The 27,907-nt window shown below is 32.8% G+C and overlaps 3 protein-coding genes across 8 annotated transcripts; 2 read left to right on the top strand and 1 right to left on the bottom strand.

The window, feature by feature from the left end:
- The first annotated feature begins 8,218 nt into the window (after positions 1-8,218).
- LOC120076444 (uncharacterized) lies at positions 8,219-17,191 on the top strand. 4 transcript variants are annotated; one of them, XM_039030276.2, is made up of 11 exons: positions 8,219-8,453; positions 8,532-8,709; positions 8,814-9,222; positions 9,784-9,921; positions 10,028-10,187; positions 10,296-10,449; positions 10,568-10,708; positions 11,265-11,463; positions 12,484-12,558; positions 12,671-13,364; positions 16,806-17,191. In XM_039030276.2, the coding sequence occupies exons 1-8, from the start codon at positions 8,305-8,307 to the stop codon at positions 11,457-11,459; spliced, it is 1,524 nt and encodes a 507-aa protein (XP_038886204.1). In that variant the 5' UTR covers positions 8,219-8,304; the 3' UTR covers positions 11,460-11,463; positions 12,484-12,558; positions 12,671-13,364; positions 16,806-17,191. The 4 variants fall into 4 exon arrangements, with proteins under 4 accessions (XP_038886204.1, XP_038886199.1, XP_038886200.1 ...); XM_039030271.2 differs by having other exon boundaries at positions 12,484-13,364; XM_039030272.2 differs by lacking the exon at positions 12,484-12,558.
- Positions 17,192-19,170: 1,979 nt separating this feature from the next.
- LOC120076446 (putative aquaporin PIP2-5) lies at positions 19,171-24,238 on the bottom strand. The gene is made up of 4 exons (XM_039030280.2): positions 23,831-24,238; positions 21,856-22,151; positions 19,769-19,909; positions 19,171-19,584 (listed from the first exon to the last, which is right to left on the bottom strand). The coding sequence occupies exons 1-4, from the start codon at positions 24,201-24,203 to the stop codon at positions 19,465-19,467; spliced, it is 930 nt and encodes a 309-aa protein (XP_038886208.1). The 5' UTR covers positions 24,204-24,238; the 3' UTR covers positions 19,171-19,464.
- A 31-nt stretch (positions 24,239-24,269) lies between these two features.
- On the top strand, positions 24,270-27,744 carry MAN6 (Glycosyl hydrolase superfamily protein). Of its 3 annotated transcripts, XM_039030279.2 has the most exons (7): positions 24,270-24,409; positions 24,749-24,848; positions 25,909-26,188; positions 26,379-26,573; positions 26,672-26,794; positions 26,877-27,088; positions 27,169-27,744. In XM_039030279.2, the coding sequence occupies exons 2-7, from the start codon at positions 24,838-24,840 to the stop codon at positions 27,611-27,613; spliced, it is 1,266 nt and encodes a 421-aa protein (XP_038886207.1). In that variant the 5' UTR covers positions 24,270-24,409; positions 24,749-24,837; the 3' UTR covers positions 27,614-27,744. The 3 variants fall into 3 exon arrangements, with proteins under 3 accessions (XP_038886207.1, XP_090169104.1, XP_038886206.1); XM_090312978.1 differs by lacking the exon at positions 24,749-24,848 and having other exon boundaries at positions 24,280-24,409; XM_039030278.2 differs by lacking the exon at positions 24,270-24,409 and having other exon boundaries at positions 24,592-24,848.
- The last annotated feature ends 163 nt before the right edge of the window (positions 27,745-27,907 follow it).

Consider the following 27,907-nt stretch of genomic DNA (forward strand, 5'->3'; position numbering starts at 1 on the left):
CAACGAAGCCTTTGAACTTAAAGATGGAGAAGCCTCTAAACTTGAAGATGGAGGAGCGTATAAGTTTACTTTTAAAGAGAAAGAAAAGCGCATTCCACGTGTGTGCTTTTTATTTACTATGTTGGCTCCTTACAAGGGATGAACGTTTTCAACCCATTGTGTTGCCCCCAATAGAGATGAACATCTTCAATCTGAAGTGTCATTCTTTGACAGGGATGATCAACATCAATCTTGTAGTATTATACTTAGGTGGTTGTGGTACCTCTTCTCATGAACTAAACTTAAATTTTTTTATGTTTCCTTCATACCTTTAAAGAAAGGGATCGAATTATGACATAGTTCAAGTTTTTTTTTTTCAACTGGACTGAACTTGAAGTTTCTTTCAAGCTGCCTACATACCCTTCTTAATGATAGGGATCAAGTCATAATGTAGTTCGAAGAGAATTTTTTTTCTTTTTATGCGCGACTGAACTTAAATTTCTTTAAGTTGCCTACGTACCCTTTATAATGAAAAGGATCAAGTCGTAACGTAGTTCATACAATTTTTTTTTTTGGGCCATTCACATTTTAAGCTCATGTGGGATAGGAGCATCATGCAGTTTAGGCTCTTATGATGAGGAGCTTTTTCATTTAAACTTCAGAATCTCTTATTTCATCATGGTTTTGATTATCCTCTTCATTTATAGGATTCATCAATACGATGAGTTGTGGCTTTACCATCAAGGAACCTTCTGTACTTATGTCAACAGAAAATTTCCTCTTCATACGTGAAGGGACACGACTGTGAAACTTTTCGTCGTTGTTTTCTTCATGGAATGATGTTGACTTCAAGATTTTCATCCTTCCTTTACATTGATCGCTTGTTGTCTTGAGACGATCGAAAGCAGATGCTGGAGATTGATCTTTCTTTGATGTAGATATACTTAGCCTTTTGAAGGCTGAACTTCGAACAGAAGTAGTAGTTGGACATTGGTCTTCTTCTCCTACCGTGGCCATACTCAATCTTTGAAAGATTAAAGATCGAGCACTTGAAAGCTTAATACGATCGAAGACAGAAGTTCTTTACTTCATTTCTTCTGAGTCTTTGACTTCTTCAGCAGTAACATGATTGTTGTCGACTTCCACTATGCCGACAGTGTGACATGCAATAACTTCTGATACTTTCTCTGGATGATTATTAAGAAAGCTTCTTGGGAGAAATTCTGCCAAAGTTGCCAGCCGTCAGAATTGAAGGAAGTCTTTGTCTTCTTTCTTAGCAGGCTTAGGCTTCCGTGTCATCTTTTTGCCTTTCGTTTTATGAGTCTTGTTTCTTCTTCTATAGCTTCGATAGGAACGCGACTCTTTTGGGGTGGAGATTGGTTGTCTTCTCTTTCGATGAGTCACTACTATCCACCCTTCGTTGTCATCTTCAACAAGCTCATCTTTCTTTTCGGAATTTGCTGTTTGAATCTCTTGTTGGAACCGAACAACTATAGGCTCGAATTCTCTAAACTGGATCGGGTTTTCTCTTTGAGCATGGGACACAGACAGTATTGGAACATTTGAAGTCACCGCTACTGTAGCGTGATTTGTCTGAGCTACTTCATCCAAATCTAGCTCAATCTTCTTTTCACGAGCCAACTTCATAATTCGTTCCTTCAGCACGAAGCACCTTTCAACTCGGTGACTAATGACCCGACGATACTTGCAGTAGTTAGGATCATCTATTTTTCCTTTTTGTTCTGGCCGCTTGCATTCCGGTAGCTGAATAAGTTGCTTCTCTAGTAGTTGCTCCAATATATCTGCCACATCAGAGTCAGGGAATGGATAAACCTTCTCTTGTTGTTTTTTTAAGAGTTGGACAATGTTTCTTGCCCTCATTGTGCCTTCTTTCAAATTTTGTTTGTTTTCCTTTGGAGGAAAATTTCAGCGGGATCACATGAACGACCATAGATTTTTTTGTGGTACTACCCACGATCTTTTCAGTGCCCTTAGCATCATTTTTGTATTTTTTTCCCTTCAGAGACTAGGAAATCTTTAGTTCCCCTATTGGCAATGCTCAGCTCTATATCATGAGCGCGTTTTACCAACTCCTCAAACGTACGAGATTTTATCCCTTGTAGGATGTAGAGAAGCTCCCAATGCATGCCTTGAGTGGACATCTCCACTGCAGATAATTCAGTAAGTCTATCTTTGTAATCCAGATTTAAAGCTCTCCATCGGTTGATGTAATCGATGATTGTCTCTCCCTTCCACTGTTTGGTGTTTGTCAGCTCCATCATGCTAACAATACGCCTTGTACTGTAGAAGCGGTTCAGGAACTCCCTTTCTAGTTGTTCCCAACTGTCAATCACTTCTGGCTCCAAATCAGTATACCAATCAAAAGCATTTCCTTTCAAGGTACGAACAAACTACTTGACTAGCTGGTCTCCTCTGGTTCCCGCATTTTCGCAGATTTCAATGAAGTGTGCAACATGTTGTTTTGGATTGCCCTTTCCATCGAACTGCTGGAACTTTGGAGGTTGATACCCAGCTGGCATTCTCAGGCTGTCGAGTGTATGGCTTGGAGTACATAAAGGAGCTTTGTAACGGTCCTTCGTACTGAGCTCTTATGGAGTTTGTGATCATATCCTGGAGTTTTTGAACTCACAGGGAGGCAACAGAGGTGGATTATGGTGGCTGACTTTCCTGCAAGACAGTCTTTCCTTTGTCATTGGCTTTTGTAGCTGGGGATTGACTTGATTCAGCAGTATCTCGAGCCTGTATCTGATCTTTTAAAGCAGTGATTTCATGATCTCGCTCCTCTACAGCCTTCATTAGGATATTTATCTTTACCTTCATCTCTGTCATGGTCGACTCAGTCGTTACGTCAGTCATCATGATAGACACTACATCAAAATGTGATTCTTTCTCTGATAGGTCAATAATAGAAGCATAGTTTTCAAATAAGGGATTTTCTCTGATGACGATCTCGCCTTTATGAAATTCCATCAGCTGGCCCCAGATTTCCTCCGTAATGACAGAGCTTATGTAAGTGTTGCTTGCGACGGTAGCTCTGGATGCAACTTTCTTTGGTGCCATCTGTAGATTTCTTGATTCGGATGACGAGAGAGAGATGAGAGATAGAGAGGTCCCACTGGGCGTGCCAATTTGTTCGCACGAGGTTTCCAGAGAAACGTGTTTCGTGGAGTTGAACTTGAGTTAGTGTTGATGTTGGAGTTGATTTGATGCGATGTGGTTCGATCTCTAATACTTGATCCTCTGATTCTCTCTCAGTTGGGTGAATATGCTTGACTTGGAGAAGGAAAGCACCGAACGTTCTTGAAGTAGAAGTCTTGGAAGCTTGGAGTAGAAGTCTTGGAAGAGTATTTGTGTCTTCAAAGGTCTTCTGCCTTATAGGAGTGCAGCTTCAGGAGTCTTGGAAGCTTGAAGTAGAAGTCTTGGAAGAGTATTTGTGTCTTCAAAGGTCTTCTGCCTTATAGGAGTGCAGCTTCAGGAGTCTTGGAAGCTTGAAGTAGAAGTCTTGGAAGAGTATTTGTGTCTTCAAAGGTCTTCTGCCTTATAGGAGTGCAGCTTCAGGAGTCTTGGAAGCTTGAAGTAGAAGTCTTGGAAGAGTATTTGTGTCTTCAAAGGTCTTCTGCCTTATAGGAGTGCAGCTTCAGGAGTCTTGGAAGCTTGAAGTAGAAGTCTTGGAAGAGTATTTGTGTCTTCAAAGGTCTTCTGCCTTATAGGAGTGCAGCTTCAGAGTCTTCTTGAAGTAGAAGTCTTGGAAGAGTATTTGTGAGCCTTATTTGCTTGTCTTCAAGTAGAAGTCTTGGAAGAGTATTTGTTCTTCAAAGGCCTTATAGGAGTGCAGCTTCAGGAGTCTTGGAAGCTTGAAGTAGAAGTCTTGGAAGAGTATTTGTGTCTTCAAAGGTCTTCTGCCTTTAGGAGTGCAGCTTTAGGAGTCTTGGGAGTCCTCTGCTTGTTAGTGAATTCTCTCTAGGTCTTCTGAGTGTAGAAAATGCTCCCCTTACAAATGAAGAGAACTTCTCTATTTATAGAGTTCTCAGGTGGGCTTCGTGGGCTTGGTTGGTCCATGGGCCTGACCCTTGGGCCCAATTAGTTGGTTTTGGGTCTGATCTGGAATTTGGATCCAATTCAACTTTTTTTGTAGTTTGGACTTTAAGCCCAAATAGTAATATCAAATTGGACCAATTTAATCTCATCTGATTCATCTGTGTGACGTCATCGAAACTTGTCTTCAATTCAATTCGGGACATGTGTCAACTTCTAATTGGACCCAAAGTCAATGATTTAGAAATTCGTCGTTAATTTAGCAAACGACGTGGTGACTTGTGATTGGTCCAAAATTTCTCATTCAACAAACCCATTTATTTATTCTTAGATTTTTGTTTGAGTCCAACTTGAAACATAATACCTCTTAATCAAAAGTATAGACTTTATATCAGTTAAACTATACTTATATTATTTTAATTTGTTGCCTCTCTTGGATGAAAGATTTAAACTTATAACATCTAGAAAAATGAGTGACATCTTTTACCTGCGAGTTGTTGATCTCGAAATGTCATGTCAATTTTCATAATCATATAATATCATAACAATTTTTTTTACTCCAATCCTCAACCTTCATTTAGGTTAAATTATAAGTGTAGTTTTTAATATTGAAGTTTGTGTTTAGTTTGTCTATTTACATTTCAAATATTTTTAGTAGGTCTTTGAACTTTCAATTTATGTCAAATATATATCTAAATTTCTAAAACGTTGTATATGTCCTCGACTTTCAATTCTGTAACCAACTAGTCCGTGTTGTATTAAAATTTCTTTTAAAATTAGTTGATTTAATAGATATAAAATTGAATTTTATTACTATAGGATGTAAAACTTTCAATTATGTGTTTGGATTTGGTGATACAAATTGAAAGTGTAGCCAGTTATTAGACATTTTTTTAAGTTAAAAAATCTATTAAACACCATTGAAATTTTAAAAACAGCCCTTCTTAAAGTTTAGATACCGATTGACACAATCTTGAAAATTAACAAAATAATTTGCCATTAATTTTTCTTTTAATAAAGATGTTTCTACGTTTGGTAAACGCTGCAAGTATCCAAGCCTTATTTGTGATGTAAAATTATGAACAAAATTTCTTCACAAGTATAGCGGAAAATATGATTATTAGAATTTTACTATAAGTACTATATTATTATTATTATTTTTAATTGTACTTCTAGTTAGTTTTAACAAGTGAAGTTAGGCTATGTTTACAGGTAATTCATCAATGATAATGGCTCGAGTTGATGACTTATATTGTTGTTTACTACGTTCCATAATCGTAATAGGTTGTGAGATCCACTTCGAAATTTGTAATCAAATTTTGTAATCTAATTGAGGAATGGAAGATGCTCAATCTCATTGTGATTGAAAATTATGTGGTATGCATTACTGTTATCGTTACAAATATTGTTAATGAAATTTATGAATCTGTCATATTTATTATTGTTTTTACCTTCATCATTACCGTTAGAGTCAAGCAACAATGGTAACAATAACAGTAATAATAAAATGTGACAGATTCATAATTCTAGATAAATATGCAATCCATTCATGCTTGCGATTTAGGCCTAGTAGGTACGATTCACTATCAATTAAATCTCATTCTGATTACACCAATTTTTATTACAGTTTAGTAAAAGTGACCTTAATTTTAGGGTCCAAGTCAATTAAATACACAAACTTATCATTCGAACTGAATATATATGACCGTAAACAAATTAATACATTGATAAAATGTATATGAATTAAAACAAACCAAACAATGTTAAATTAGAACCAAGAGACATTAAGAAACAAAATTATCAACTTGAATTATGTCATTATCATGGCTTGAGCTTGAAAACCAAGTTGAATGATATCATAAATTGAAATGAAATTAGTTGTTGAAGTCACAAGAGAATCATAGTATTGGGTTTGGTTTTGAATGAGTTATTGATTTTAATTTGATGATGGGATCTTCCAAATTGACTATTTGTTTCTAATTTTTCCATTGTGATTGGCTTTTGATTAATTATTTCAATTAATACTAATCGTTGATTAGCCAAGTCCATGTCTCATGTTGAGCTAAAGCTTTAAGAGACAAATATCATCTTTTATTTGACTAATACCAACACCACTATTTTGACATATGGATCATGGATGTATTGTGATGACTTTGGCTTGGGAATTATCAACTTTGTGTTTGTGTTCTTGGGAATGGTGATTTCTTTTTTCATCGTATATTTTTTATACCAAATCTAATTGTTTGATTTTAATTTTTTTTAACTCAAACAATTTTTTATTAAATAATGAATCCACACCCATTCAACCATGAAATACATGGATTGGATTAGTTCGAGTTACTAGGATCATTATTTAAAAAAAATAACATGTCAATTAATATGTAAAAGACTTTGTTTAATTATTTTCGCATATTAAAATAATAGCAAATAAATTTTAATTATATTATGAAGATTTTATTTTTATTAAATTGGTGGACAGTAAAGAATCTAAAAAATCATGCAATTAAGTAAAATTAAAAATATATATAGATAATTGTATTCAAAGTAAAAATAGGGAAATTCTTATCAATAGAAAAATCTAAAAAAATATTTACATTTTGCAAAAGTTCTAAAAACGCTTTGTATTTTTTGAATTTTTTGCTATAAAATGTAAATTTTTTTTATTTTTAAAAAGGTCCATAAAAAATGTATATATATACTTTTTAATATTAATAATAAATTTGAGTTAATTCGAATTAATTCAGATTATTTGCTGTAAATCCATAAATTAATCTAAACTATAAAATTTTTATTTATTTAAACTATCGGACAGTTTTGCAGGTTATATATTCTGATATGTATTTGTTTTACATATGATCACTGAAAAATATAAATCTAGCCAAATTGGTTTTATTACGGGAAAAGATGGGTATAGAAAATAATAGTATAAAAATTTGGACTCGTTTAAATAATCATTTGATTTTTTTAAGATTTAAGTTTTCAAACATTACTAACACTTTGAGCTTCTTTATTTTATTTTATTATTGTTTTTTTAAGGGTTAAGCTTCTTTATTTTGTTATATACATTCTCACCACGTGTTATTAAAAATTTGCCATTTTAAAATATAAAAAAAAGTAACTTTTTAAAGTTTAATTTGTTTTTAGGATTTAGCTGATAATTCAAATGTTACTTAAAAAAAATATATGAAAACTGTTTATAAAAAAATCTAGCACAATTTCAATACTAAAAAAATATTATCTACTTCCTACAAATATCTCAGATTTTTTTTTTTGTTTTATTATCTATTTTTTACTTATATATTAAAAATCAAGTTAAATTTTAAAAATTAAAAAAGTAGTTTTAAAAAACTGTTTCTATTTTCAAAATTTAGTTAAGAATTCAATTCTTTTAGAAAGAAAATGTAAACCATTGTAAGAAAATATGAGAAAATATGCTTAATTTTTAAAAAACCAAAAAACGAAATAGTTACCCTATGAGAATTTTATTTTTAGTTTCTTGTTCATTAGATTTATGTTTTTCCCTCTAATTTCTATAATATGATTTTCACATTTCTTAAAGAAACAATTTAATTCAAAAATAATTTTTTAAAAGTTTTTTTTTTTTTTTTGTTAGTTTTTGGAATTTGACTTTATTTTTTTAGAATTTTGATTAGAAGTAGATAGAAAAACACATAAATTTATGAAATGATAAAAGTATTTACAAACTCATGTTTCAAAAATTAAGACCAAAAAAACCAAAAAATCAAACCATTATTAAACGGGGTTTAAATAGTCATTAGATGAGTGTTTATTTATTTGATATTAGTTGAATAAAGATGGAAATGAGAGAATGTAAGTGAGAACGTTCGTGAAACTTTTTCTATATCATATTTAAATATGAATATTAGTTTTTGCATTAAAAGAAAATTTTTTTTTTTTTTTTTTTTTTTTTTTTTTAAAAAAAACAAAGATAGCTCGAGAGTCGAGACTCGGGAGTTTGGTAAGAATGAGCGGTTGAACCTTGAACAAGGAAATAATTGGGCTGGGCCTTATAACATTCTGAGCCCTATGAACGGCCCAATTCGGTTAGATAAAGGCCCTCAGCCCAATAAATGGCCCAAAGGCCTTTGTTTGGTTCCGAAGGAAGCGCAAGAACCGTATCTTTTGAAAAATGGACCCCATGGAATCTTCTCCAACATATTTGGAAACTTCCATTCGCATTTCGCACTGAGATTCATTTCCAGCCATAACTTTAAAAAATCACCTTCTTCGCCTCTGCATTTGGCTTCCATGAATTTACACTCCATCATCATCTCTTCCGCCTTATTATGCCCAAAAATCCACAAACGATGCCTGCAACTTCTCCCACAATTGCCATTGCCATCGCCATGTTCAAGGACCACTCTACAAAATTTCCGAATGAGCGAAAGATCAAAGAGGTAACATGTCTCGCTTTCATATGTTTTCTTTTTTCCTCTATTTAATCCAACGATCTTGAGTTTCGCTTGCTGTTACAGATACAAACGTCGGTTGCTCTGCTACGAGCAAAAAGAGGAAGGTTTACAATCTAGAGAAGAATTGCAGCCTGTAACGTCGCCTGAGAAGAAAGGAACTGTAGCTGGAGCCGTGGCTTTTATTATTGGTACCAGTATCGGATCGGGGATTCTTGCAATTCCAGAGAAAGCGGCTCCGGCTGTAACTTTCTTTTCCTCTCTTTAGCAAATTTATTCAAATTAGGTACGAAATGGAGGCTCCTGATAGATTATTGTTGTTATCTTCGACGCGTAATTTTGTGGCAGGGATTTTTCCCCAGTTCGATATCCATAATATTATGTTGGGGGTTTCTTTTAGTAGAAGCACTGCTGCTCGTTGAGATTAGTGTGGTTCTGTGGAGGAGGAAGAAGAAGAAGAAGAAGAAGAAAAACGAAGAGGGAGAGACGGGGATGGAGGTGATTTCAGTCAGAACTATGGCGCAGGAGACTCTGGGGGATTTTGGTGGAACCCTGGCCACTGTTGCCTATGTTTTCTTGGGCTACACTTCCATGGTTGCTTATATTTCCAAGTCTGGAGAGATCCTTCTCCAATCATTCAATCTTCCATCTCCACTTTCAGGCTTCTTTTTCACATTGGTTTTTTCTCTGCTTATCTCCGTTGGTAGGACAAGAGCCGTAGATGAAGTCAACCAATGGCTTACGGCTTGTATGATAGGTAACTTCAGGACTTGAACCAGTATTGTTGCCTCTCACCTCGAAGCAGTTCTAATTTTTGGGATACAAATTTAATTAAAACACATCTGTTTTCGTGGAGAACAGAACTTGTTATTACTCTTTTAAGTTTTGATGATGTACATAATGGTTCCAAATGTAGTATCGATCCTCTATTGATATGGGATTTTAGAAACAGTTTTATAGACACAAATAGAAATCTGGTTAGAAATCAAACTCCCAAATTATAAAAGAAGGGGAAAGAGAGATCCCCGATCCAAAGGAATTACAATAAACATTTCCAATTGGACAAAAGAGAGGTCGTAGGGTAATTGGAGAAAAAAGAATTCAATTTACCCCAAGAGAAGGCAATATAGAGAACTTATATAATAATTTAAAAAAAAAAAAAGTTCCTATAAGTAGTTTCCTTTGATTCAAATGTACATTGATTTCTTTCATTCCAAATACACCATTAAAAGGCATGGGTAAAATTCTTGCTGCAAGTACTTTACGCAATTGTAGATAAAAATGATTCAGTAATACTTGAATGTCTTTTGAGGAACAGGTTTACTACTGGGAATTGAAGTGTTAGCAGTTCAGTTTGGAGGATGGTCTGCAATGGAAGGGGGAGGAGACTGGAGAAAGGTTCCAACTACAATACCTGTCATTATCTTTGCTTTGGTTTATCATGATGTAATACCAGGTAAATTATATTGGATTTTTTTATTTGTTACTATTACTTTGTTCCGTTTTGTGAAACTATAAAGCTATAGCCTGCATTAGGTTGATTAAATCTTATATGTTGGCAGTTCTGTGTGCTTATTTGGAAGGTGACCTTCCTCGCCTAAGAGCTTCAGTTTTGCTTGGTAGCTTTATTCCACTGCTAGCATTGCTCGTCTGGGATGCAATAGCCTTTGGCTTGTTAGCACAAGCGGATCAAGTAATTGACCCTGTTGAATTGCTCCTGAGGTATGTTCATTCCAAACCTTCAACATTTGGTAGAGTGGCTTTATCTAATGATATTATGAATTATCATCTCTGCAAGTTTCTGAAAGAGGTTAATGGTTTGATATTCAGAGTGGAATGGAGTGGAATTTCGTACATGGTAGAATGGTTCTCACTTCTTGCTGTTGGAACATCTATGCTGGGAACATTGCTAAGCTTCTCTGCATTTTTCAAGGAGCAACTCAGTAACATCTTCTTTAATTTGTCTACAACAGAGGCTTTGGAAGTAATTTCTTCACAGTTCCTGATTCAGTGTCGTGTACAATCATGTCTTCTGTAGACTTATATGTTGAAGTGCAAGAGGCAAAACTAATATGGCCGCCATATGTTCTTGGCTATGACAGGAACCACCGAAGTCCTGCTTAATGAGGAATTGGTGGGAAATGAATAAACTAGGCCTTACTGCCTTGGCAATTGCTGTTGGTCCCTCCCTTCTTGTGTCCACTACTAATCCTGATTCATTTTCTGCTGCCACAGATATTGCGGTAAGTAAACAAAACCAGGTGCCTGCTGTTTTATGAACTTCGGGTATGCATTTTAAGGACATAAATCCTATAATTCAAACTGATACAAACGTAATTTACTTGCTTATTAATATTAATGAAATAAAATACGCCTAAATCGGAATGGAGGCACAAAAGTAATGTTATCTTTACTTTTCCTTGATGCTAGACTGGTATAAGAAAAATGACCAAATCCAAATTACTGAAGCACTCAAGCCCAAAGCAATCGAAGATTTGCTTGCCTCTCCTAAAATCCAACCCTTCTGTTTATAACGAACTCCCAGTTTATTACTATATTATCCCATGGCTATTATGTCCTAACAAAATCATGACATAAAAGGATTGGTATAATATTTAACTTATTTCTATATACATTTCAATGTTTAGATACATAATGATATCAATCAACCCATTGATTTTAGTTAAGTATATCAACTCTTGTGTTAGTACAATCATTTGTGGGTATCCTATCCTTTATTGTGTAACAGAACTTCATTGCTTGATTTTCCTGTTTCTCTGATGCCCTGAATGAAAATAGGGAGGATACTGCATGACGATGTTGTATGGAGTTCTCCCCCCAGCAATGGCATGGGCAATGAACAGTAGGGAATCGGAGGACACCAACTCCAAGGCGTTATTGAGAGAAAGGCCTGCACTGCTTGGGCTAGGTTTATTTGCTTGTGGTATTATGGTGGAACAAGTTATTCAGGATATTCTAAAATTGCAATGGTAGCAAGGTAAAATCGTATTTTATATGAATTAGTTTTATTTTCTTAAATTGTTGCGGACAGTTTCCAAAGTCACATTCTGTTATGTTCTCCTTAAGGAGAACCCTATTGTTGGACCAGGGTGAGATTTTGTTCTTTTCTGCATCCATTGTTGGATAATCATTTATCATTAAAAATTTAAAATATATGCGCAATTTAAACAAAATGAATGAGACTTAAAATTACATAAATAATCCGAATTTAAAAGATGCTTGATTGAGATACACTTGATGGCTTCTTCTTAGAATATGCACTCTAAGTTGTTTTTGTTTTGTTTTATTTATTTTTTATTTTTTGAGATACAGTACAATCTGTAATTTGTAATTGTCAGATAACTCTGCTCCGCGACTTTGATGAACTAAACTGTTTGTGCTCTTCAATAACTTAGAAACTCTAAGAACAAAGAACTGAGAGAGGGTGCAAAACAAAGGAAGAAGAGAGTAACCCAAGATAAGTTAGCGTACAAATGGAGTGGGAGAGGAAGTCTCCTTTTACAGTTCGGAAGATGGAGTAGTTATGAATGTCAGATTCCTTCCGTACATCGATTTTTTGGGAAATTAATTCCCTTCAAGCATAAAATTTCTTCAATGGCCTCTCACCTTAGATAAGAATGCTCTTCTTGTTAACTTTACTCTTTTTTATTTTTTATTTTTTTAATTAAAGAAAAATAACAATTTTCATTGAGAAAAAAAAAAATTTGAAAGAAAACTCTTCAGGTTAACTATTTCCCTTTTGTCCTTTTCGTTCTCCGTTGGACAACGTTAGAAACTTAAAAGCAACCACCATATTTGCCTGAATAAATCGGGAAAAAAAATGAAAAAGAAAAAAGAACATCCTTTTTGGCAATTCTTTTTTCCTCATCTTTCCTGCGTTAGTTAAACGAGTTTGCTGAATACCTGGAAAAAAATTTCATGCAAGGAAAAACGGGCTATATCATAGGACATAGAATTAGAATTATGAAAGTTTTCGTTGATTACAATCATTGCTCAGGATGATGGTAACTTCAGTATCACGGCCCAATTCCGGCGGGAAATATTTGTCAAGCAAATGATTGTCTTTTCGGAGGTTTTGATCTTCTACACTGCAATAGACTAATACATATGAAAGTCACTTCACAATTCTTAATAGAGGAAAACTATTACCATTACTTATGTGCTAGAGTCTTCATCTTCAACAGAGTGAACTAAGCGGAACTCTACAAACTTGAAAGAAGACAAACCAGTTTGCTGAGAATCTTGACATACATATTATGACATGAATGCAGTATCTGTTTGATAAATTGCAAACCCAAGGAGCGAAAGTTGCAGCGAGTTGTCAAGGGGAAGACCGTAGAGTGCCTCAGGCCAAGGATCAGAAAAAAAGGAGAAAGAAGAGAAGAGAAAAGACAAGATGGTAGAGATGGGTGCCATTTTTTTTTCCGAAGTGCTGTAAGTTAGTGCAGTCGCTGGAGTGGGTGAGTTTATATAGACCTGAAAGAGATTGAAGCTCACTGAAATGTCTAGTCATAAAGCTTCCTGAAGGGTTACTTTCATTAAACCTCTGGGTCCTATTTCCTGACCCAGAAGGCAGGAAGAATTATATACTTCGTTTGGAAGGAGTTTGATGCAATGCAATTATGCAGGCGTGTCTTAGAATTCCAAACTCAAGTGAAACATAGTCATGGATGCTTGTACTTCAATATTTTGGGATTTGTGAGGGGAAAAAAAAGAAGGGAAAAAGAAGATAACAACAAACAAGAAAGGAAGAAGATGATTGACACTGGGACCAGTCATGTCAAAGATATTTGGATTCCTCTAGTTCGTTGTTGAGTGAAAGGCTGAATAAAGAATCAAATGCCGGAAGCAGGTCGTGGGATGATCAGCCAATTGAAGGTAATCTTTGTTTTTAAGCCTAGGTTATTTATTTTGCTTTTCTAGATGACTACCTGCTTTGTCACTCTTTTTTCTTTTTTCTGTTTCTTGTGAATGAATGTGTGTTCTGCGGTGTCCGGTAACTTATGACAAGAAATTGAAAAATTTTTAAAAAAAAGAAAGAAAAAAAAGGGAGAAATACCTTCTTCGTCCCTAAATTTTGGGTCTAGGTTTTATTTGATTTTGGTCCATAGGTTTCAAAATGTTAAACTTTTATTCAAGTTTTGAGTTTGGTTTAAATTTAGTTCTTAAGTTTCAAAATGTTACAATGTTACCTTTGAGGTTGAGGTTTGAGTTTTGTTTCAATTTGATAATTAGATTTCATGATCTATACTATCATTCTTTGATATTAATGTCTATTAGTTAATTTAAAAGAATTATAATTGATTAAATTTCACCATTTTTATCACTGTTAAAATTAAACTTAAACTTAAATTAACGTCAAAGAATGAAAGTGAATATTTAGTGAAAAATCGAAGTTACAATTGTAAATTTCGAAATCTAGAGGCCAAGGTGAAACAAAATTCAAATCTTAGTGTAAAATTGCAACATTTTGAATCTTTTAAATTTCAATTTTTTCTTAACGGATTCTTGAAATTTCAATTTTGAATCCTACACTTTAAAAATCACTTAATAAAAACTAATGAGATTTTATACAAAACAATAAGACCGAAGTTTGTAGATATATTAGATTTTTCAAAAAAATAAAAGTTGGGGGGCCTGCTAGATGACACTTTTTAAGTTTTGTAACTTATCAATCGGTTTTAAAGGTTGTAACACATATTCATTTGATGATGTGGAGCCATTTCTTTTGGGCTGTTTTATGAAGAGGCCTATTTAATGGAATTTTGAAATTTCTATATGTTGGTCAATGTCGTTGAGTTTGTGATTGTTGAAAAGTGGGTTTAATTAGCCTTCAATGGAATTTAGTGTTGGTCATGTTGAGGGGTTGATTATTCGATCTTTTAGTTGAATAATACGTTCCCATTAGTTAGTGTTGGCCTCTTGGGGTAGTTTTAGCTTATTAAGCACAAATATAAATATAGATCATCATGTCAATGTCTAAAAGAATTAAGATATCCCACCAATTGAAGATACATTTTCTTCCTTAAAAAATTCTAGGAAATAGGTAAATTTAACATAAAAATACTAAATGTAATCTACTAAATCCACGAAAAATCATAAAATGTCAAGCTAATGACAATAATACAAAATACAATATAAAAAATAATATCAGAGATATTGAAGTAGAATAGTCAATAGAATGCAATTGAAAAGAAACTCAGATTGATCAGAAGAGAAGAAGAAGAAGATTAAAGGGAGAAGGGAGAAGTATGAAGATAAACGAAGAACTTGTTTGTTGAATTGTTGAAGATATTTAAATGGGTTATATTTTGTAGGACTTTGTGGAGACTCGAGCGTGAAAATGAAGATTAGAAGATTCTTTCTAGAATTTGGTATTTTATTTTATTTTATTTTATTCTTTAATTTTGAACGGGGTAGTAAGCTTTTAAAATAGGTTGCTTAGTTTTGGGTTGGGGAAAGATTACCTAAGTTGCTTATTTTTTTATTTTAAAGAAAAGTCGTAAAAATAGATACGTTAAATCATGTGTCTGGAAAGTATTTGGGAGTATTGGTATCTGATGTAGATTCTTTGTCTCATATGAAATATCTGTGCAAAGCTGAGTCATGATCAAATATCATATCTTTTATTTGTTTCAAGTGGTTAACTTTTTTATGCTTCACCTTTGTCCTATATCTAAAGTAGTATTTCCAAAATTCTTTGTATATTTCCTTTCGTTACTAGAAGTTAAAATGGTGTTATTTGATGTTTAGTTAATTCAAACCTAATTTCTCTAATTTAGTTTTTGTTTAATAAACGCCAATATTTAAAAATAACTTTGATAAAATATCTTAAATTTTGAAGGAGATGAAAGTGGATATTAGTAAAAATGTAGGAATGTGTCAAAGCTTAGATTCTAGCAATCTCTTGTTTATAAATATATAAGAAAATGTTTGTACTCGAGCATGATGATACAATATAAAATAGTCTATTTGAGAGTATTAAGTCATTAGTTTTAGATATATGTTTTCAACTAAGAGATCAAATGTTCAAATTTCTATCTTCTCACATTCTGAAAGATAAAATGTAACATATAGAAGGGACGTTTCTAAACAACTATGGGTCGATGTCAAATTAAAATTTTCATCTGAATATTATTTTTCTGCATTATGTGAAAAGGAAAAGGAAGTTGGGAGATAGATGATTAGGGTTGGCAAAAATTTCCAGGGGTCAGGTCCTCGTGGGTACCTGTCCCGATTGGGACTGGAAATCCCCAATTCGGGGATGGGGTCAAATTGGGGGACACAAACCAATCTGGGATGGGGTGGGGATGGGACCTTGTCTCCACCCCGAATATATTTTATTAATAATTTTAAATATATATATATACACACATACCATGGTAGCTTTGCTTTTGTTTTCCCTTTTTTTTTTTTAATTTCGTTTTATAATATAATTAACTTTTAACTTTATATTAAATTTACAATAAAAAAATTTATTTTTAATTATTAATTTAAATAAATAAAATAATTTTAATTTTAATTTTTATCTAAAATATTTACAATTTCAAATCAAAATTTAATTTATTTAAAATAATTAATTAAAAATTAAAAAAATATAAGTTCCCGTGGGACTTGATCCCTGAATTGGGATTTCCCCAACTATGACTTCTCGAAACGAGAAATTGGGTGGGGACGGGACTACAAATCTCCATGGGAACGAAGACGGGGTGTATTTTCGAACCCGTTGCCAACCCTAGAGATAGGCTGGGCCATCGGATGTGTTAGGCAAGCCCAATTGACACAGGCCCATAATTAGTTCCGATCCAAATACAGGAATACACCAAGCCCCAAGTTCTGATCTGAATGTAGAACACTTCAGATTATGAATACCACATTAATTAGAAGGTGGCAAATTCTTTGAGAATGGAGTCGTTACGAATATCACATTCCACACCGCCAGCAATTTTGTGGGCAATTATTTCCCCACAGGCATCAAATTCATTCGATGGCCTCATCTTAAATTAGAATGTTTTTTTTTCCCCTTTTCCATGACTTTCCTTCATTTAATACCAGGAAAAAACAGGCTATATCGTAGAATTAGAACTATAAAAGTTTGTGCTGATTAAATTACATTTACAATCTCTGCATCTCCTCATGTTGGAAGTTTGGAATTGAACTTCAGTAACACAATACCACACATGCATATGATTAGCAGAAGGGAACTATGAAATTACCATTACTTATCTGCCTGTCTTCATCTTCAACAGAAAAGTTGAGCAAACTTTGAAAAACACTAACAGTTTGATTTGTGTTATGCAATTTATAACACAATTCCAGTATCTGTGTGGAAAATAGCATACCCAACGAGCGACAGCTGTGCCGAGTTTTCGAGAGGGAGACCATAGAATGCCTCAGGCCAAGGATCAGATAAAAAGGATAGAGAAGACAACAGAAAAGACAAGATGGTGGAGATGGGTGCCATTTTTTTTTCCTCTTCAAATCCTGTAAGTAATGCACTTGTCTCACTTATTCTTTACGCTTCATTGAACAAGATGGGTTCTTTTTATATATTTAGCCATAAGGCTTCCTGTAGGGTTACTTTAATTTAATCTCTGGGTCCCTATGCCCTGACCCAGAAAGCAAAAGGGACAAGAACTGTGAGTAGAAGGAATATGAATGATGTAGTGCAATTATGTAGGCGTGCCTTTGAATTCTATACTCAAGTGAAACAGAGTCATGGTTGTTGCTTGTAGTTGAATATTTTGAGATTTGCGAGGAAAAATACCAAAAGAAGAATCACAAGAGACAAGAAAAGAAAAAGAAGATTAATCATCATGATTTGGCCTAGTGGTCAATAAGCGAGGGTTTGAGGCACTGAGTTGAGTACTGAAGTTTGGAGTTAATATGTTAAAGTTAGGAAGTTTGTGTTTGGGGTACAAAATTCTTTAGTTGAACTTCCACAGTAATTGTATAGTAATTGTATAGAAGAGAGAGAGGAAAATATGAAGTTCTTCGATAAATGTGCAAAGTTGAATAATGAACACTGTTGAAGTTGATGGAGTTGATTTATTTAACATTGACTTATGAAGTCAGTGGGTCAACCACCCTTTAAAGGTTATGAGTTTAATAAAAAAATGATTTTAAGAAAATGAGTTCAATCCATGGTGGTCATTTATCTAGGTTTTATAATTTACATATTTCCGTGACACAAAAATATTGCATGACTGGACAGGTTGTTATCTAAGATTAGTCTAGATGCATACAACCTAACTCAAACACTCACGGATATAAAGAAAAAAAAGGGAAAGGAAGGGAAAGAAGATTGGTATGGGACCAGTCATGTCAGAATTGTTTGGAAATTGGAATCCTATAGTTCATTGTTGAGTGAAAAACTTAATAAAGAGTCAAAATCAGGAGCTTATGGGATGAGCCAATTGAAGGTTATCTTTGCTTTTAAGCCTAAACTACGCATTTTGCTTTTTTAGCATATTGATTGCTTTTTTCATTCTTGATTCTTTGTTTTGGCTTTTGTGCTTTTGACTTATAACAAGAAATGGTATAAACTTCAAAGATGGAAAAAAGAATGGCGTGTGATTATAACTTCCCTTTAAGGTGAAAAGTAACAAGAAAATGAAGAAATTGTTTCGTGTGTGACAAGATCAGGATAATGGATGAATAGGGATGATCATATGTTGAAGATCTTTTGTTTTATTATTTCAAATAAAGGGAATATAACCAAATTACATAAAATAAGTCGGTGTCCTTTTTTAGCTCAGAGTTTAATTTGTGTTTTTACATTATTTTTAGTTGTATTTTTTTTTTTCTTTTTAACCCACTTTTAAGTGTAGCTCAACAGTAGTTAGTATACACTCCTCGTGAAGTTGAAAGGTCAAATTTTCATACCTTATATTTGTTTGGGAAAAAAAAAAAAAAAAAACTATCTTTCTAGTTTGAGTTTTGAAGAATAGGTGTGTTTGGTCCATTAATTTTCAAAGCATGATTTTTTAATCCTCCAATAATTTTTTTTATTATTTTAAATTAGAAGAATAATTTAAAATATTATTTATTCTCTTTAGAATTATTTTTTTACACATTTTGTAATTCAAAATATTAATAAAAATGAGTACATGAACCCTTTAAATCTGTTCTTAAGCACTCGGTACTAAAAATGTACATTTTGATAACTAAGAGATTAAATGCACTTATTCTTAAAATGCACGACTAAAAATATTTTTTTCTTTTTCAAAATTTAGAGACCAAACGTACCTATGTTTCAAATACACAGGACCACCCCACTCCCAATTTCACTCGTTGGAATATAAGTGAGATGCAATCAACTTTGTTTTCTTTGGCACATTATAGATTCCTTTTTTCCTCTGTGCATAAAGATAAACGAATGAGAGGGAGAATCAATGCCCCTCTCTCTTTTAGTATATTCTAGAGTAAAACCTCATTTGTTTTTTCTCCTTTAAAAAAGTAAATTAAGATATTTCAACGAAGAAAAGCTAGAAAGCACGAGGTTGACAAAAACATGTTTGACAATGATTCTAAAATTATTAAAATCATAATGAAATATGCTTCTAATGATTCGAAACAATCTTGATGAAATAAAAATTGCATTCATGATGTGAAATTAGATAATAAATTAATTATGAGTGACTAATAGTATGTTTTAGTGTGATTTTAAACCTAACACAAATAATTAACCATTTCAAAACCACTCATAAACATTTATTAATATTAGAAAAGAAATAACAAACTTTGCCAATTGCCATTACCAAGAAATGACCCTTCTGGCCTTCTCCTACCCTTTTGAAATCATGTGAAAATAAACAAACTATTTCTAGCCATTCCAATAGCAAAAGGAAGAGCAATGAGCTTCATGAGAATCAGTAGCAAACATGATAATTAAGAACTCAAAATGCATAAACTAATGATGATTTGATCCTTAATCTCCAAAGAGCTGGCTTAATTAAAATTAAAAACATTATGATCATCACACATGTGGGTTGCTTCTAAATGAACCAAGAGCTTTAACAGCACCTGCTCTCAAGATGAATTGGTGGTAGAATGCTGCAATTGCTGCTCCTATAAAGGGTCCAACCCAAAATATCCACTGCAAACAACAAGAACCCATCAACATTAGACTAAAGCATCTCAAAGATGTTTCAAAATTCAAATCCATCCACATTGTTAATCGGCTTCGATGCATTCGTAAATCCAAGTTACGAATGTTGCACAAATCGAAAAGCTTTATGATCTTGATATTGAATCAAGATGAGTAAAAGATGAGGACTAACATGGTTATTCCAAGCTTTTTGGTCATTAAAAATAACAGCAGATCCCAAGCTTCTTGCTGGGTTGATTCCAGTGCCAGTGATTGGAATTGTAGCCAAATGAACCATGAAAACTGCGAACCCAATTGGAAGTGGAGCCAAAACCTTCAACCAAAGAGGGAAGAAAGGATATTACTAACCAAAACTTTCGATTTTTTTGTAGTCCCTAAAATTTTTATAAAAGTAATAATTTAGTTCCTAAACTTTAGTTTGTTACGATTTAGTTCATGTACTTTTAATTTTGTAACAATCTAGTCCTTGAACTTTACTATATAACGATTTAAGTTCATATTTCTTAAAATTTATAATGATTTAGTTCCTATTATAGAAATTAGTATCAAGATTTATTGAGATTTCTTGCATAAATAAATCGATAAACTAATTACACATTCAATATTTTTATAAAATACAAGGCTACGTTATAAAATAATAAAATTTGACATCAAGTCTTGATTGATATTTTTTACCTCAGTGACTTTATTGTAACAAATTTGAAAATACAAGGGTTATGTTGCTACATACAAAAGTTAAGAGACTAAATTACTACAAATATGAAAGTACATGGATTAAATTGTTACAAACAAAAGTTTAAGAACCAAATTGTTACTTTCATGAAAGTTTATGAATCAAAAGTAATTTTTAGTTGCTAACATATACTATATATGTCAGTTGAATTAAACTCGTGTAATGGGAATAAAGGGAAAAAGAGTATGTTTTGTGCATGCATGATAAATCAAATTAAACAAAGTTGATAGGCTAAAAAGATAGAGAGATTTTTTTCTTCTTAATTTTGATAAAAGTAAGGTATGAAATGGGTATTTAGGGTTGGAAGTTGGTGCCTAACACATGAACCCACTTTGTAATTCTTTCAATAAAAAGAAACTTAGCAGACCATTTAAAAGGATTTGTTGCTATCTTGATAAGGATGAAAAGACCAAAAGTAAAGTAAAGAAAAGAAATCAATCTTTCCTAGGAAACAAAAAAGTTAAAGTTGGCTGATTCTCAAATCCACTTCCTAACACAACTTATGCCAACTTAAATTCACTCAATATAAAATCAAATGGTTGGTGGAATTTGAAGTATGGTCTCAAACATATTCAAAAATTTTTAAATTTAAAAAAAAAAAAAAAAACGAAGTTTGTATCGAATAGGTTTCTTTTTCAACTTTGTATAAAATAGATTCATGAGTTTTAACAAAGTCTATTAGGTCAAGGGTTTGATGAACACAAAAAGAAAATTCTTAGCCCATTTAATAACAATTTGATTTTAAGTCTTTAGTTTTTGTTTATTTTTAAAATTAAGCTTAAAAAATGATATCTACTCATAAGTTTCTATGTTTTGTAATTTATTTTATATTTAAATTTTCAAAAACTAAGCAAAGTTTTGAGAAAAAGAAAAGAAAATAACATAAGTTTCTAGAAATGGAAAACTAAAAACAAATTTGTTTTCAACAAGGACATAATGAACACCTAAAAATATATTAGATACAAAGTAAACAAAAGTCAATTACTTATCTTAATGACACAAACTAGTTTGGGAATTAAATTTGTAATTTAACTTATTTTATATTATTTTGCTACGTTTACTCAATTACTCATGCCAACAAATTGATACCCAAATTCGAAACCATGATATCCATTAATTGAGAGACTAAAATGTGGATTTAAAATTAAAACAAAATAATCTTATGGTAATAATTTAATTCTTTATTTTTGTTTTTGTTTTTGAAAATTAAGTCGATTTCATCTACATTTCTTACAATGATTTGTATGTTGGTAGAATTATAATTCTTAATCAAATTTTAAAAAAAATTAAAAAAAAAAATTGAAAACTACTTTTTTTAGTTCTTAAGAAAAAAAAATTAGAGATAGAAGTAGTATTGACTTTAGGGATAAAAAGAATCCTACGAGAATAGAGTTGAACTTTCAAAATGGAATTCAATGTGATTAAAATAAAATAGGCAACATGGCATAACTCAATCGACGCGAATTTATACTATTAACAAAGTTGGGGAAAAAAATGATTTAAAAGAGATTAGTTAAGATGCATACGGGAACGTGGGAATCTCTGGCATTTCGTTTAGGATCAGTGGCGGAGAAGACAGTGTACACCAATACAAAAGTGCCGACGATCTCGGCAGCCAGTCCGACGCTGGCGGTGTAATCATCGGAAAGTCCATTGGCCCCGCCGCCGTACTTCTGGAAGTGGGCCTTCTGGAAGGCCTTAACAAGCCCAACTCCACTGATGGCCCCCAAACATTGGGCCACCATGTACATCACGGCCCGCACAAGTGACACCTTTCGGCCCAATAGCAGCCCAAATGTCACCGCTGGGTTTATGTGGCCACCTGCACTTCTCTACTGTTTAAGTTAACCGCTTTTTTAAGTGGAGAAACATAACTAATACTTCTTACATATTTGCATGTAATAATTTATCTAATAATTTAGTGGAAAATTTTATGAAGTTTAAATGTGAACTTTTATTATCTACCGCCTTAATCTTAATTGACTTAATCTTTAATCAATTTGTCAATATACATGTATATGAAATCTTATTACACATCTAATGGTAATTATAATTGATAGTATTTTTAGAGATAATAACCATCATTTTTTAAAAATTATAAATATAGAAAAGTCTATCCAGTAATATGGTCTATCACTAATAGACTCTTACCAACAATATAGTCTATTACTGATTATCTAAATTTTGTCATATTTGTAATTTTTTTACATTGTATTATATTTGCTAATACTTTAGGTCCGATTGTTATGTTTGCAACTATCTCTAGATCTAATAGTATTTTTACGACAAAGACTAAATCGTTATAAATTATAAACTGTAAAGACGAAATTGATATTTATTAATGTTTAGTTACTAGATTTTAACCATTCTAGAAATGTAGGGATTAAATCTTTATAAATTAAAGTTCATAGATTAAAATGATTTTTTTTATAATAATTAATAATAATATCACAAATAAAAATACAAGGGAGTGGGTTGGGAATCATTATTTACCACTTTAGCTTCCTTTTCATTTCCTTTAAAAAAAAAAAAAACAAAACAAAATAAACCCTTATTTGTAGTTCATCAGTACACCTCGACTTATTCAAATGGACTATTTCTAAAAAAAAAAAAAAGAAAACTAATAATTTAGATTTTTTTTTTCTTGGTTAAGAAATGATATAGGGATGTTTAATAAAGGTAAACGATAACATTATCGTTCATTAATTAATATGTACTTAAGAAATGTTTACGGTTGAAAGTCCAAATAAACCAAAAATGAAAACTTGTACGGTCAACTTCCTCAACCGCTCAACCCACGCATTTCAAACAAATAATCTTATGGTAAAAGTTTTTATATATATAGTTTGATTTGAGAGAATTAAAATTTAAAATAATAATAATAATTAGGACAAATATCAATTTATATCATAAACTTTGAAATTGTATCAATTTAAATCATCAACTAAAAATTATATTAATTTAAACTTTAAGCTTTGAGGTATATCAATATAAACTCTAAACTAAAACTGTATCAATTTAAACCTTTAACTTTCATAAGTGTACCAATTTAAACCTTAAGTTTTCATAAACATATCAATTTAAATTCTGAACTTTCAAGTGTAATATTTTAAACCTTGAGTTTTCATAAATATATCGATTTAAATTTTAAAATTTCATAAATGTATTCAAATAAAACATAATGGAGGATTTAAGTTGATACGCTTATGAAAGTTAATGATTCAAATTGATATAATTATTAGTTTGAGGTTTAAATTGATACAATCCTCAAAATTCAGAATAAATTAATACAATTATGAGTTTAAAGTTTATATTGATACAATACTTAAAGTTCATGATATAATTTCATATCTGTCATAATAATTTTCTTTTTTAAAAAAACGACAAATAAATGGAATTTGGCATGTTTGGAAGCTAAGAAAATGGAAGAAAAAATTCGAAAAATTCCTTTAACTTGAAGCGGAAGAAACTAGAAAGAGAGGAAGAACTGAGAAGAAGAACCTGAAATTCCAGCAGTACAGTAAACAAGAACGAAGATCATTCCTCCAAATGCCCAAGCAATTCCCAGAATCCCAACTTCTCCACAAGAATCCACATTCTTCTTTCCCATTCCATCCGTTTCCGATTTGTACCCGATCACCGTCAACACTGTCACATACAGGAAAAGCAGAGTCGCCATGAACTCCGCAATCAAAGCTCTGTAGAACGACCACTTCCTAATCTCCTCGCCATCGATGAGCGGCACCGGTGGCGGATCGTAATAGTCCTTCGCCATAAACACACAGAAAACCGAAACCGAAACCAAAACCCTAGGAGAGACTTCGATTGAACGAAGAAGGAATGTGGTGCGATGTTGCGAATCGAAGAGCAGCATTTAATGAAGAAGAGAAAAGGAGCAGTGATTTTCAGCGGCTCCGGCTGAGTTGGGCACCACCGCCTACCCACTTCCCATTGCCTTTGCTTCCGTACCTTTGTCGTTCGTTCTGAGCCCACTCAGAACAGTGCCTTCACTGTGCATACCACTTACTACAGTAACGACAAATTCCTTTTCATCCTTCAAATAAATAATCAATGGCGCTGGTAACCTTTTTAACTCTTTTTCCCCTGTGTGTATGTACTTACAGTTCAATAGATGGACGTAGCTTAGAAGTGATAGCATTTGCATCTTTACTCTTACGCCCATTGCCATTTCTGAAACTGAAAGATTAAAACAAAGATGGATTATCAATATCTAATTTACCTTGCCTTCAAAGATTTGAAACTGTTTTAATTCTTGAAGGATTTGTGTATACATATATATATATATATAGCTTGAGAAATGTGAGAAGTCAAAAAAAACAATGGCTGCTCATTACATGTTACTCAGTTTAAAACTCATTTTTCTGATTGTAGTTTTTATGTTTTGCGTTGAGTATACAGTTTCATCCTTTGTTGAGGGTGATGGGGATGATCAGCCATTTGATATCTCAGTTGAGGATGCTACTGAGAATCATTTCACGTATTCAGACATGAGTCATGGGTAACTATTACTTATGTCTCCTCATTGTGTTGTTTCTTGTTTAAAGGTCCCACCACTTTGGATATGTTCGAGAGTGGTTTTGAAGTGGTTAAAATCAATCAATTCAGGCCCGTTTGGTAACCATTTAGTTTTTTTTTTTGTTTTTTAAAATTAAGTCTATTTCATCCACATTTCTTACAATGATTTGTGTCTTTCTTTAGTACAATAGTTGAATTTTTAGCTAAATTCCAAAAACAAAAACAACTTTTTAAAGCTACTTTTATTAGTTCTCAAAATTTGGCTTGGTTTTTTAAACCATTGGTGAAAAGTAGATAGTAAAAGAAGAAATTTGGATGTGGAAGTAGTGTCCATAGACTTAATTTTTAAAAACAAAATGGTTACTGCACGGGGCCTTAGTCTTTGGTTTTATACTTTTAAAAACAATTTTCACACAATCTAAAATTGATTTTTGAATGATTAAAGTGATTTTGAAAGGATAGAAATTTGAAATGACAAAAGTGATTTTTAACGTTTCAAAATCACTCCCAAACAAGTCGGCTCTAGTAGCTATTTTATTTTTGGTTTTTGGTTTTTGAAAAGTAAGTTTATTTCTTCTCCATGGTGTTTTAATCTTTCTTGAGTAAAAGAGTTGAATTTTTAGCCAAATTTCGAAAACAAAAATATAGTTTTTTAGTTTTCAAATCTTGGCTTGTTTTTTGAAAACATTGATAGAAAAGTATATAACTAAGCTACAAATTTAAAGGTTGAAGAGGTATTTGTAGGTTTAATTCCCATAAATTAAAAACAAAGAATCAATTGACTACCAAATGAGGCCATGATTATTTCATTTGGATCTTTATAAATTTAAATGTGTTTCTTAAATCATATATAAATTCTCATTTGAATTTCTGTAATAACTTTGTGATGTATTTAAGTCACTTATATTTGAATTGGCATTTTCGTTACATAGACCTACACATAATCTTATATAGAATTGAAGGACCAAAACAGTATGCAACTTTAGGATGAAAATAAGACTTAAATGTAATTTTTCTTTTCTTTTGGGTTCATCAATATATAGGTTTGATGGATTGGTTCAAAAGGACGATGATGCATGGAGTATGGTGGAGACAAGACAGAACCAATTTGTAGTAGATGGCCAACCATTCTATGTTAATGGTTTCAACACTTACTGGTTGATGATATTTGCAGCCGACCAATCCACAAGAGGAAAGGTCACAGAATTGTTTAAACAAGCTGCTTCTGTGGGATTAACTGTTTGTAGGACTTGGGCCTTCAATGATGGCCAGTGGAGAGCTCTTCAAAAATCTCCATCTGTGTATGATGAAGAAGTCTTCAAGGTATTTTTAAGAACAAGAGTAATATACCTACAAACCACCGATCATAGTTTTTAGAGATCATTTTGAAATCAAAAATAGAAAATTGTGTTTTCAATATGTATTCAACTCATGTATGTTTATGCCTTTAACAAAATGATGGTCGTGAATTCTATTTCATTCATGTGTAACTGCCTTCTTCCATTAATTGTAGGGATTAGATTTTGTGATTAGTGAAGCAAAAAAGTATAAGATTAGGTTGATATTATCATTAGCAAACAATTGGGAAGCATACGGCGGCAAAGCACAGTATGTGAAATGGGGGAAAGCTGCTGGCCTCAATTTGACATCTGATGATGATTTCTTCTCTGATCCAACTCTGAGAAGCTACTACAAGGCTCATGTTAAGGTGAGTTCCCAACATGTCAACTGAATTGAATGGTATAGTTATTATTATATTGTTAGCATGAAAATAATGTATTGTTAATTCCCATGTGAACGGCATAGACGGTGCTTAATAGAGTGAATTCATTCACAAATGTACCATACAAGGAAGATCCGACCATTTTCGCCTGGGAATTGATGAACGAACCTCGTTGCACATCAGATCCTTCCGGTGATAAACTGCAGGTTTGTCTTTCTCTATCAGGCATTTTGCAAATAATTAAGCAACCAATATTGTAATTTGAAGTAATTGAATGGGCATTGGCAGGGATGGATTCAAGAAATGGCTGTATTTGTGAAGAGCATGGATCCAAAACATCTATTGGAGGTTGGTTTGGAAGGATTTTATGGTCCATCCACACCCAATAGAGTTCAGTTCAATCCAAATACATATGCTCAACAAGTTGGAACTGATTTCATCAGAAACCATAAGGTTCTTGGTGTTGATTTTGCTTCAGTTCACATTTATGCAGACACATGGTAGGTTGCCAGATAACATTAGAACAAATGATATGAACTAGACTCTGTTAGATGATTCTAACATGAACTCATTGTCAAAGGGTTTCTCAAACGATTTCGGATACTCATCTCCAATTCACAAAATCATGGATGGAGGCTCACATAGAGGATGCAGAGAAGTACCTGGGAATGCCAGTTCTTTTCGCTGAGTTTGGGGTATCGTCAAGGGATCCTGGTTACAACTCGACGTACAGGGATACGGTTCTTAACTCGGTGTACAAGACGTTGTTGGATTCCACAAAGAAAGGAGGGAGTGGAGGAGGAAGCCTAGTGTGGCAACTGTTCCCTGAAGGAACTGACTACATGGATGATGGCTATGCAATTGTGCTCTCCAAATTTCCTTCAACTTCAAACATCATATCTCTTCATTCTACAAGGATGTCCATCTTCAACTCCATATGTTCCATGAGATGTCGTTGGGGTTGTAAGAAGAAAAATGTTATGGATATTATTTTTCCCAACAGCTATGATCATGATGAGATGTAATGTAATGTAAACAAACTCATAGTCGAGAATATGGGTATCCGATCCTTATGGATTATTCAGAAGGGTATATCTGAATTCCTTGTATCATAAAATAAGAGCTTTCTTGATTGTATGATCTTGCTTTTAGTCAACTACATGGTCTCCCTTTGAAGTCTTTTGTTTGTTGTTTCTGTTTTTTTTTTTTTTTTTTAATCATAATTTTCACTTGGTAATGTCCTAAAAATGAATTAAGAATCAGCAATTAAGCTGAAAAATTAACCCAACACTTGAAAAGTATTAATATTAAGAAATTTA

This window comes from Benincasa hispida, chromosome 4 (assembly GCF_027475165.1).
Source record: "Benincasa hispida cultivar pf3 chromosome 4, pf3_genome.v1.1, whole genome shotgun sequence".
In the NCBI taxonomy this organism is placed as follows: Eukaryota; Viridiplantae; Streptophyta; class Magnoliopsida; order Cucurbitales; family Cucurbitaceae; genus Benincasa; species Benincasa hispida.